The sequence below is a fragment of the Rousettus aegyptiacus genome, unplaced genomic scaffold (genome assembly GCF_014176215.1).
Source record: "Rousettus aegyptiacus isolate mRouAeg1 unplaced genomic scaffold, mRouAeg1.p scaffold_m13_p_8, whole genome shotgun sequence".
Lineage (NCBI taxonomy): Eukaryota > Metazoa > Chordata > Mammalia > Chiroptera > Pteropodidae > Rousettus > Rousettus aegyptiacus.
The window spans coordinates 77,063,445-77,075,568 of record NW_023416311.1 but is presented as its reverse complement, the minus strand read 5'-3'; the positions used below and the strand labels follow the sequence as shown (position 1 = coordinate 77,075,568).

At 31.3% G+C, this 12,124-nt stretch overlaps 1 protein-coding gene across 4 annotated transcripts in view; it reads left to right on the top strand.

Moving 5' to 3' along the window:
* Positions 1-12,124, top strand: part of KIF2A (kinesin family member 2A) — a 58,954-nt gene that overhangs the window by 43,020 nt on the left and 3,810 nt on the right. For 2 of the 4 annotated variants that reach the window (XM_016137043.2, XM_016137044.2), the window contains exons 12-19: positions 86-177; positions 532-674; positions 1,032-1,236; positions 1,975-2,085; positions 3,083-3,150; positions 5,484-5,597; positions 6,464-6,614; positions 11,711-11,812. In XM_016137043.2, coding sequence (XP_015992529.1) covers positions 86-177; positions 532-674; positions 1,032-1,236; positions 1,975-2,085; positions 3,083-3,150; positions 5,484-5,597; positions 6,464-6,614; positions 11,711-11,812 — 986 coding nt within the window. The remainder of the gene's footprint in view (positions 1-85; positions 178-531; positions 675-1,031; positions 1,237-1,974; positions 2,086-3,082; positions 3,151-5,483; positions 5,598-6,463; positions 6,615-11,710; positions 11,813-12,124) is intronic. The other 2 variants (XM_016137046.2, XM_016137045.2) reach the window with 1 other exon arrangement.

Here is a 12,124-nt window from a genome sequence, read left to right as displayed (position 1 = left end):
TTCTCTAAAAATAGAAAATTTAAAATGCTTTTTAAGAAAAATATTTGTTACATCTTAAATTGTCTCCATATGAAATTCTTGACAGCCCGAGATGTCTTTTTAATGCTAAAGAAGCCAAACTATAAGAAGTTAGAACTTCAAGTATATGCAACCTTTTTTGAAATTTATAGTGGAAAGGTAAGTGGAAACGTCAAAAAATTTTTTTTAGTTTTTTAAAATTGATTGAACTATACATAACATAAAATTTACTATTTAAACCATTTTTAAGTATACAAGTTCAATGGCATTATGTACATTCACACTGTTGTGGAACCATTGCCACCACATAATTTTTAAATGTATTTGGAATATAATGTTAGAATTTTGTTATGAGATTTTCTAATTCCTTTCGAAACTCTTTAACTCCAATATTGAGCACTTTATTATAAAATTATTATTCTCTGAAATAATTTTCAGATTTTGAATAACTCATTTTTATAGAACTGATTCTTTTCTTTAAAGCTAGTTTTCTAATTAGATTTTTTTTTTTAGGTATTTGACTTGCTAAACAGGAAAACAAAATTAAGAGTGCTAGAAGATGGAAAACAGCAGGTTCAAGTGGTGGGATTACAGGAACGAGAGGTCAAATGTGTTGAAGATGTACTGAAACTCATTGATATAGGCAACAGTTGCAGGTAAATCTCATTAAGAAAGGGAAACAATTTCATAATTAGTTTTAGATGCTTTGACTCTACCAAAAACAAAGCAAGGATATTATTCAGTGTACTTTGGAAGTAAAAATTATTGTTCATAAAAACTTTTGCTGTGAACATGTAACTTTGAATGATAGCAATTATATTGCTATCATACTATTAATATACTAGAGGTATGTCAGATTAAATTATGAATCTGGTTATATTTAAGTGTTATTAACTCAAAATGTCTTTTGTATTTAGATAATGAAAACTGGGTATTTTTTAAATGCAGATACTGTGGTTTGAATATATCAGTTGAAGTTTTTGTGTATCACAATGTCCATAATCACATTGTAGAACATCCGGTCAAACATCTGCAAATGCACATTCATCTCGGAGCCATGCAGTGTTTCAGATTATTCTTAGGAGGAAAGGGAAACTACATGGCAAATTTTCTCTCATCGATTTGGCTGGGAATGAAAGAGGAGCTGATACTTCCAGTGCAGACAGGCAAACTAGGCTTGAAGGTGCTGAAATTAATAAAAGCCTTTTAGCACTCAAGGTAAATAAAATGTATTTCATTGTGAAAGATCTTTTACTTTTGATTTTATGTTTACAACACAATGATAGTTACTTGTTTCGTCTAATAAATAATAGAGGTTACCAAAATTTAGTTGCTTATATTTGCAGTTATAGATGTATAATTGTATCCAGAAATTTTCTTTACACATGTTATTTATTCTTTTTAGGGTGGATAAAGGATGTTAGTTGGCAGGCTAGTTCCGGGGCTACTTAGGAAAATTCTAGAGGGCCTAATCGGTCATGTTTTCTTGGAAGAGAGCAAGGAATTACAAAACAGAATGAAGAAATAGTTTCTCAGATAAATATAGAATGGCTTTCAAAAAGTTAGCCTTGTATTATATGTCCTCTTCAACTAGAAAAGCAGAGATAGGCAGGACTAGAAGAAAGCATTCTGTGTTTTTTTTGTTTTGTATTATACTTTAAAAGTATCTTTTTATAGTTATCTACTTCCTTTTACTTCTAAACATTACTTCTAGTTTCCACAAGAATCTTTGGAATAATAGTTTGTTGGTTTTGAGGGTTTTTTTTAATAAATTTCATTTTCTTGAATTAGATTTTATGGAAACCTCTTTACTATGCTGTAAATCTATTCATAGCATTTTTAGAGCTGATCAGATCTTAAATATTAGAATTATAGTAAGAGATCTTTTACATGTGTTAATTAAGATTACTCTTTATAAGAAGCCTAATCTCTGAAACTTGCTTTCTTAATTTTCAGGAGTGCATTAGAGCCTTAGGTAGAAATAAACCTCATACTCCTTTCCGTGCAAGCAAACTCACTCAGGTGTTAAGAGATTCATTTATAGGTGAAAACTCTCGTACCTGCATGGTAAGTTTATGTTTGTTTTTGTTTGTCTTGTTTTAATCCTGAATGAATAATTACATTATATCTGTGGGGACATTGTAATATACATTAGTGACAATCATTTAAATCCTTCTTTTGTGAGAGAGTGTACTAAAGATAATCAGACAGAGAGGATTATATTGCAGTTAATAATGCATTCTACTAATTCCAACATCTGAGTCTTCTTGAGTTTGTCTCCATTGATTTGCTTTCCTGAATATGTGTAATACTTTTCTGTTTCTTCATATGTCTAATAGTTTGGGGTTATATCATTTTTATTATGAATGAATGACTTATAGACACTCTGGATTCTATTGCATTATAAAGATTATTGACTTTTTATTATTTAACAGAAAATTTACTTAGCTGAACTTATCTAAACTCTTCTCCTGCTGTGGGCAGCAACTGAAACTGAAATCTCTGTTTAGCTCTTTTAGACTTAGAGCTATGTTTCTTGGAGTCACCCTTATGTATTCCTAGTTCAGAGGTCAGCCAGACATTTGGGCAATTTATATGCAGAATTTGAGTTTCTCCTTCTGTGGTTGTCTCTCCTGGGACAAACTTCACTTTCCAGCTGGTATGATCCTCACCTTCAAACTCTCTTTCAGGTTCTTAACACGTAAAACTTTAGGTTTCTAATGAAGTTTTAGTTGTTCTGTGTGACAGCAGCAGAGCTTGCCCTTAGGCAAAAAAATATTTAAAGGTAGATGGGGGTATTCCCATTTACTAGATGTTGACCTCCATCTTCTGCCTGATTTTGATCTTTTTCTTGTACATTCAGAGAATTGTTTATATTTTAACCAGAGTTTATAATTAATATCTGATCATTGGCATAAGATAGCAAGTCATCTTGGAGTTCAGATGTCATTAATAATATTTTAAATAACCATATTAAGATTTGACTGTGATGAGCTATGTAAATAAGTATTACTGTCTTCATCATTTATAACATTTTATTTACCTTTGCATTTTTCCCCCATAGATTGCCACAATCTCTCCAGGAATGGCATCTTGTGAAAATACTCTTAATACATTAAGATATGCAAATAGGTATGAGAAGTGGTTATTCATTTTGAAGTTTGAAGGGAATAGAGCATCTGTGGTTTGATTTAATATCTGATCTACTAGGGTAAATCTTATTACATTGTTCTTTGAATTTTCAAAAGGAAAATTTCATGTTATTCATAATCATTTTGCCAAAATGGTGTGTTTTGTAATTTAGGAAGAGATTTATATTTTTAGTAGAATTGGTCTTTCTATCGTAGAACATGGCTATATTTTTTCATTTAAGTAACATTTTATAATATTTTAATACATTTAAATCATGCAAATTCTTTCTGTTATGTGAAGACCGCAGTAAGTATCAGGGGCCAGTCTGAATTTCTTAAATTGTTATGCTATATGCTAAAAATTATTTCTGATAATATTAAATTTTATACATGGGGAATCTAAGATTGAAAGTAAGTAGTGATAGCACAGTTCCTTCTGGTGTTCTTTGTGAGTTACGTTTTATTACTCATGTCAGTATTATAAACTATTAGACAACTGGATATTTACAGATGAAAGGACAAAAGGATTATAGACTATTAAAGCAGTTTATTTTTTATAGTCATGACATACTCTTGGAATTTTGGATTGTGATGGCATATTTATATTTTTCCATAGATTGTTCCCATTGCACTTGTTTTAGATGACTAATTATATAGTTTTAAATTTCTGTTATCATATACTGCATTTGTGATTTTAACCTAGAGATAAAATTCCTCTTTGTATTCCATTTCTAGTGTGGAAGTTCTCAGTTTTGAGGAACACAAGTATTTGTATTATTTCTTTGTTTTAATCACTATGGAAATTTTATTTTTAATCTTTTATCAAAACGTGGGATACATATGCATACATAAAAGTACTCAAAGCATAAGTGAATAATTTAATGGCTACTTATGAAGTGAAAATTTCTGCATCAGATTGGGAAATAATCTATTTCCCTTCCTAATCACAAATCCCGAATAACGTGCCCAAGTCTATTAATTTTTACCCCAAAGTAGTCATTGTCCTGACTTCTGTGGAAAAAGTTTGTTTTTCTTTCTTTTTAAAAATAGTTTTTTCTACTCGTGAATTTATCCCTGAACAACATAGGTATAGCTGTATTTGAACTTGACATAAATGAGGTAGTACCCTTTGTTCTTTTGTATCTTGCTTTTGCTTCAACTAAAGAGATTTTTTTTAAAATTATAGTAAAAACTGTTGGAAAGTATAAATCTCTTGGCCTTTTGCATGATTATCAAAATTAACTTTTTAAAAATGTAATAGAATTTCATTTCTAAATTTGATTCCTTTTAAACTTTGAATTATGAGCTCCTAGCCGCAAATATATATGATACTTTTAATTGATCCCTGTAGTGAACATTTTTGGTATTTCTGGGGGTTTTATCATTAATTTAAATGGCTTCTTATTTCAAAATTGTTGGTAGGAGACGTAAGGAACAGTTTAGTGTAGTAAAATACTGTCACAGTGTAGAACTGAAACAAATAAAAACCCTCCAGGTCTTCAGAGTTTGCAAAGGAATCCCCTCTAATGTGAAAATGCTGTCTGGCCATTCCTCTTGTTTAGGTTCAAGGAAAATGTTTTAATTTGTTATCTTGTAATTCATTTGCAACATGACAATCCATCTGGGACAAATAATTCTGCCTGTATTTCCAAATCTCTAGGAATAAAGATTTTTCAGCCTCCTTTGATAACTCATTTGAGGAATATAATTGCTGCATATGGTATATAGTTTAGGTTGGGCAGGAAGGCTTTGAATAGAGGAAAAATATGTGGTTAGAGGCTTACATGGTATCTAAATTAGGAGATTCTAAAAAGAAATGGGTTGGGAGTAAAAAGAGTTAAATAGTATTTGAAATTTAGATGTGTCAGCATGTGTGTGGTAAATAAGCTTTCCAAATTGACTATAAAGGATGAAGGACAGATGAATCCAGGCTAGATGCTCATTGCAAACAATGGATTCCATTAACACTTAATTCTCTTGTGTCCTGTTTGAAAAGACTGCAAGAGTGTTGAGGATTCACAAAATATTCATGGTATTGATTACACAGGAAATTAGATTGGTCATGTAATTAAATTTAGGTGATGGTCTAGTTAAATTTCTAGAACAGATCATGAGAAAAGGGGAAAACACACCAGAAACACAGGACTGTGTAGTAGAGAATCAATAAGACGGGTTTCTAAATCTTAAAATGGATTTTTAAAATATTCTAAAATATTGTTACAACAATGTTGATATCCTCTTCTAAACAAATAGTACTAAATGAAAACTTGAAATATGCATTGCTGTCTTTACAAGAGCGTTTTCTTTTAATTTGTTGCTGTTTTGGTGCTGCAGAGTAAAGGAGTTTGGAATTAGTCCATCAGACATTCCCTTCTCACAGGGTAGTGGCAGTCGCCCTGATCTCTCTCCTTCTTATGAGTATGACGACTTTTCTCCTTCGATTACCAGGTCCAGTTCATTCTATACATAAGATGTTTATTTTAATAGTTGAATTGTGCTATGTATAAATTTTTATTTGTATTTCTTTTGTCCTGAGCCATTTTATTTTTCATTTTCATTTCGTTTGGCAGGTGGTGGTTGTGCTGCATGATCTTCATTTTATGTACTTTGTTAATTTATTTGCTTTAAAATGTTTTCAGAATTCAGGCTTTCCATTTCCCCTCACATTTTTAAGGATGATGTCATCTTTGCATATGTACCATTAAAAGATAAAGTATCTCTTTTAAAATGAAAGTTTTACCTTTGTTCTGCTCTCATAAATTTCTATATCTGCAAGAAAATAATGAAGATCCTCTTGACTTAGTGTATGTCTCTCAAGTGTATAAATTTAAATTTAATGGGTAAACATTTAGTAAATGATGGAACTAATTTACATCATATAACTTTTTACATTAGAATAAGATTATTTCACATGTAGCTATTTTAATTTTAATTAAGCATTAGAACTACCAAAAATCTGCAGAGTATATTATTAATCTAAGTGCTATTATTAGCATTTTTCTATTCATTTAATTTAATTTCATCAGCAGTCTCATTTACTCTGAAGTACTGAATCTACATACTTTGCTAATTCTCATTTATTACGCACAATAATTATATTTGAAATAATTGTGAAGTTACCTAAATAAATTCCTAAAATTAAACAGCTAAACATCCCTTTAGTGTCTTCATGGATTTCAGGTACACTTGATCTGGAAAGCTGACATCATTAATCTTAATACATTAATTGAATTGCCTTTATATTGAATAGGTAGGTATTTTCTTGTTCTTCTGCTATAAGTCTTTACTAATTTTAGATACCTCTTTGTTTATAGGGTGAAAGAATTGACCGTGGATCCTACTTCTGCTGGTGATGTCCGTCCAATAATGCACCATCCACCAAATCAGATTGATGACTTAGAGGCACAGTGGGGTGTGGGAAGTTCCCCTCAGAGAGATGATTTAAAACTTCTTTGTGAACAAAATGTGAGTGACTTAATATAGTTTTAATTGTCTAACCTTAGTTCATTTCCTCAGTAGCAGTACTTGGTCATTGAAATTTAGCATCTAAATCAGGTCAGCAAATTACAGGCACACCTCATTGTGCTTCACTTTATTGTACTTCACAGATTTTTTTGTTTTAGTTTGTGTTTTTTTACAAATTAAAAGCAGGACCCTCCACCAGCAAAAAGATTAAGACTCACATTATTTTTTTCTTTTTAAATTTTGGATATTAACCCCCTTGTCAGATATATCATAGGCACATATCTTCTCCTGTTCAGTAGGTTGTTTTTCATTTTATTGATGGTTTCCTTAGCTATGCAAAAGCTTTTTAGTTTGATATAATCACATTTGTTTATTTATTCTTTTGTTTCCCTTGACCTAGGAGATATATCAGAAGAAAAATTGCTAATAACAATATCAGAATTTACTGCCTATCTTTTCTTCTAGGAGTTTTATGGTTTTGGGTCTCACATTTAAGTCTTTGATCCATTTTGCATTTATTCTTGGGTATGGTATGTGAAGGTGGTTCAGTTCATTTTTTGCATATATCTGTCCAGTGTTCCCAGCACCGTTTGTTGAAGAGACTGTCTTTACCCCATTGTATATTCTTGCCTCCTTTTTCATAGATTAAATGACCAGATAGCCATGGAATTATTTCTGGACGTTCAGTTCTGTTCCATTGATCTATGTGTCTGTTTTTATGCCAGTACCATTCTGTTTTGATTAATATAGGCTTATAATATAGTTTGATATCAGGTAATGTGATACTTCCAATTTTGTTCTTCTTTCTCAAGATTGCTGTGACTATTTGAGATCTTTTATGGTCCCATGTAAATTTTAGGATTATTTATTCTAGTTCTCTTAAAAATGCCATTGGTATTTTGATAGGGATTGCGTTGAATCTATAGATAGCTTGGGTAGTATGGCCATTTAAATGATGTCGATTCTTCCTATCCATGAGCTTCCATTTATTTGTATCTTCAGTTTCTTTTTTCAGTGACTTAATTTTCCAGGAATAAATCTTTTACCTCCTTGATTAAATTGATTCCTAGGTATTTTACTGTTTTTGATGCAATTGTAAATGGGATTTTTTTCTTAATTTTTCTTTCTGATAGTTCATCATCCGTGTATAAAAACACAGCTGACTTCTGAATATTAATTTTGTATCCTGTTACTTTACTGAAATCATTTATCAGTTCTAACAGTTTTTGGTGGAATCTTTAGGGTTCTCTTTCTATAGTATCATGCATGTCATCTGCAAATGCCTATCTTTTCTGGTCTTGAAAAAGGGGGGCGCCTTCCCTCCTCTTGAATTTTTTGGAATAGTTTGAGAAGAATAGGTGTTAATTCTTCTTTGAATGTTTGTTAAAATTCATCTAGGAGGCCATCCGGTCCCTGACTTTTGTTTTTTGATTACTGATTCGATTTCATTTGTGGTAATCGGTCAGTTCAGATTTTCTATTTCTTCATGACTCAGTCTTGGGAGATTGTATGTTTCTAGGAGTATATCCTTTTCATCTAGATTTTCCTATTTTTGGCATATAATTGCTCATAGTATTTTCTTACAATCCTTTGTACTTATGTGGAGACCGTAGTTACTTCTTTCATGTCTGATTTTATTTCTTTGGGTCCTCTTTTTTTTTCTTCATAAGTCTGGTTAAAGGTTTATTAATTTTGTTTATCCTTTCAAAGAGCCAGCTCTTGGTTTCATTGATCTTTTGTATTGTTTTTCTAGACTCTATTTTGCTTGATTTCCGCTTCAATCTTTATTATTTCCTTCTATTCACTTTGGGTTTTGTTTGCTGTTCTTTTTCTAGTTCTTCTAAGTATAAAGTCAGATGGTATACTTAAGATTTTTCTTTTTTCTTGAGGTTTGCCTTTCCTTCTTAGGACTGCTTTTACTGTGTCCCATAAGTTTTGAGTCATTGTGTTTTCATTTTCATTTATCTCTAGGGATCTTTTGATTTCCTCCTTGATCTTATTGTTACCCCATTGTTCAGTAGCATATTGTTTAGCTTCCGTGTGTTTGTATATTTTCCAGTATTTTCTTATAGTTGATTTCAGGACTCACTTTATCAAAATGGTCTGGAACTGAACCTGCAATATCTCTAAGATATGCCTGTAGAGGCTATGAAGCAGCCGTCTATTTACAAATAAAGTTTTGTCGAAACGTGGCCATGTTCATTGATTTATGGGTTGTCTGGCTGCTTTCTTACCATAACAGAAGTGACAAAAACCATTTGGCTCATAAGCTTAAAATATATAATATCCGATCCTTTAAGAAAGGGCCATATAATACATATGATCTAAATTTTTTCCCTCCCCCCAGGTTTTATACCGATATTAAAATGTGGGAATTCTTAAAGCACCATAGGGAAAAAGCAAGTTTAAGAATTATACATATAATAAATTATATATAAAGCTTAAAAAAAATTAACTATGGACATATACATATGTATTAAAAAGATGCATGAACTATATAAAAATGCTAACGTTGGTTAAACCTGGTTGCTTTCTATATGTTTGAAATGTTTACTGGCATTTTTCAATTTAAAATTTTGATTTTCTGGTTACTCAAAAAATAATAAAATGTGTGCCCATTATAGGACGAATGTATAAAGAAATAACCAAAACAAATAATATACATTTTCACATAATTGATAAATTGAGGGATTTCTTACTGTATGTGAGATGTAAAAGTTATTTATAGTTATTTCATTTTTAAATGTATAATTATATAGTTTTGTATCATTCATTTCCCACTAAGAATCCTGTAGTAGCATTTTCTCATAATGATAAAAGGTAGCATTTATTAGTTGCTTACTACATGACATAGATTTGCTAAGCCTTTTTCTTATTATCTGATACAATTCTCACAACTCATTATAGTAGGAACTAGGATTATTCCTATTTTTTAACTGACTTTTTTCTAAAAGATTGAGTAACTTGACTGAGATCATACAAGTAAGTAGTAGGTGGTAAAGCTAGGCAGGATTGAAACTTGAGTATTTATTATTACAGAACTAAATCTTATTTCAACTAAATTTATTGCTACCTTCAATAAAATATTCTTTGAAAACATTATAATTTAATGTTTTTATACTTTGTAACAGGTTTTAAAGCCTAAAATATTCTAGAATTAACAAATGGCTCTACTACTTTTTATTATCATGTTCCAAATTACTCTCTGTTAATAAAGCAGAGCTTACTGCAGCAATTATAATCCAGGAGTGACTTGGCCCTCAGGAAAAATGTATGAGACCTTTTTTTAGTTATCACAACTGAGTAGAGACAATCTCATCTAGTGGATAGAAGCCAGGGATACTGCTAATAAACATCATAAATGCACAGAATAGCCTTCTTCCTTCCCCCAAAATGTCAGTAGTGCTAAAGTTGAGAAACCTGGTTTAAAGTAAGAGTTCTAAACTTTGGAACATAGAACATAAAGAACTGAAAAATAAGATCCTGGCCTTAGTCTGTCCCCTGTCCTCAAAAGTTTGGAAGGAGACTAGTTGCTTATAAAATCCTTAAAGCAAACCCTACATTACACTTAGATGTAGACCTCCCAAAGATATGGAAAACCAGAACAAGAGAGGCACTTTCTGTAGCAGATCTTTTTCATTTTATTCTTGCGTCTCTTGGGTCTCTGCGGGACTGTAATTTAAAGAGGTTGGCTAGGTGACCAGAACTAATCCAGAGGCTTTAAGCATGACATCATGAGTTCTTAAAGCCTCCTCCATATCTGAGTGTGAATTTCTTTCAACTTTGCTATCCCCAGGGAACTATCATGAGATGATTCAGTATTAGCCTTTAGTTAAGTATTGGTAAATATATACATTCTTATAACTATGTTAAATCTAACAAGGTAGATTAAAATGGGATAGGGTCTAAAACAAATATAGATAAACAAACTAGAGGATGATCAAGTACATTAAAATTCAAGAAGTAGTTACATAGACAAAAAAAAAAAAATCTGAGTCGGCTGCATGGAAGTGATAGGAACTTGCATTAAAGCAAAGGAAAGAAGACATTCTGAGCTTGGCAGGGAGGTGGGCAGAAAAGATGATTGCATTTGTTTAACAGAGAGAAGGAGAGGGAAGGAAAGAGAGAAAAAGACAAAAGAATATGAAAATAACACCTAAATGTCCTAGTAAAAAACAGATGCCTCTTTTCCCAAAGAGAAGATAAAGAGTTCTTTGGCTAACTTGATCATATAAACTTTTTCAGAACAGTAGTTTATTGATGAAAGAATCAAATGTCTACTTAAATATTTGATTAAAATATTTAACCAAAATATACACATATATTTAGAATCTTTCAATTATTTTATTTTTAAAAAGTTGCTTCTTCTACTCACATATTATAAAACAATTTTAAGTAAACTTTTTTATCACTAGAGCAGCATTTTTTGCAAATTATTAGACACTGAAGCTGGGAAAGAAGCTTAAAAAAAAATGCAAGGCCAGAGAAGTTTTGACTTGATGTAGGACCAAAATATGAATAAATTGTATATGTACATGGGCTTTTTATTAATAAAGTTGTGTGTTGTCACCTAAAATCTCTGTAAAAACCTGTAAACAAATTGTATAATGCAATTCAGAAATTAAAATTTAGTAAGAATGAGACCTCAGAACACCAATTTGATAGTCACAGTCATGAAAGACAATATGTCTCTCTTCTGATGAAAAGGAATTAAAGACATATATTTAACTTAAATGGCTAGTGAAAAGTAAACAACACTGAGGAAATACTTTAATATATTCATAGCCTGCAGTAAAAGTATTTTTGAGAAGTTAACACTATTCCAAGAGATGGCTTTTTTAGGGTACTCTGCAATAAAGTGCCTAGACTAAGTGAAAATTGGCCCTTACTGATATGCTCAGGTTTGGGTTGTCTTTTTTAGTGTTACATTAAATATTTTTGACCTATAAAAAGAAATTGTCATATTATATTTTAGTTGTCTTTACCATTTACGCTTCCTCGGTTGCTAAATACATTTTTCATAAATGACATAGAAAAACTTTTTATAACATTTAAATGTAAACTCTTTCATATTTTTAAACTATTTCTATTTTAAGGAAGAAGAAGTTTCTCCACAGTTGTTTACTTTCCATGAAGCTGTCTCACAAATGGTGGAAATGGAAGAACAAGTTGTAGAAGATCACAGAGCAGTGTTCCAGGTAAAGTGAGAAAGGACCTTTTATCGAAATGTTTCTCTAGAGAAATTAACTAAAACCTTTCATAGTTCTTTGACTGTCACACAAATCTAAAAAAGTACTCGTGTGTGTGTATGCATATGTATATTTATTTACTACCATTCTCCCACTTTATTTGCTTTGGTCAGCTGTCCATTTTTAGAGAAGGATTGAACTGCCTTCCACTACCCCTTTCTTTATGTTAGGCCTGTTTAATTTACGGTCTTCATGTTAGCACAGCGGTAAGAAAAACTGGTAAAGAGTATCAGAGCAGTTGAGGAAGTGTCAGACTGATTC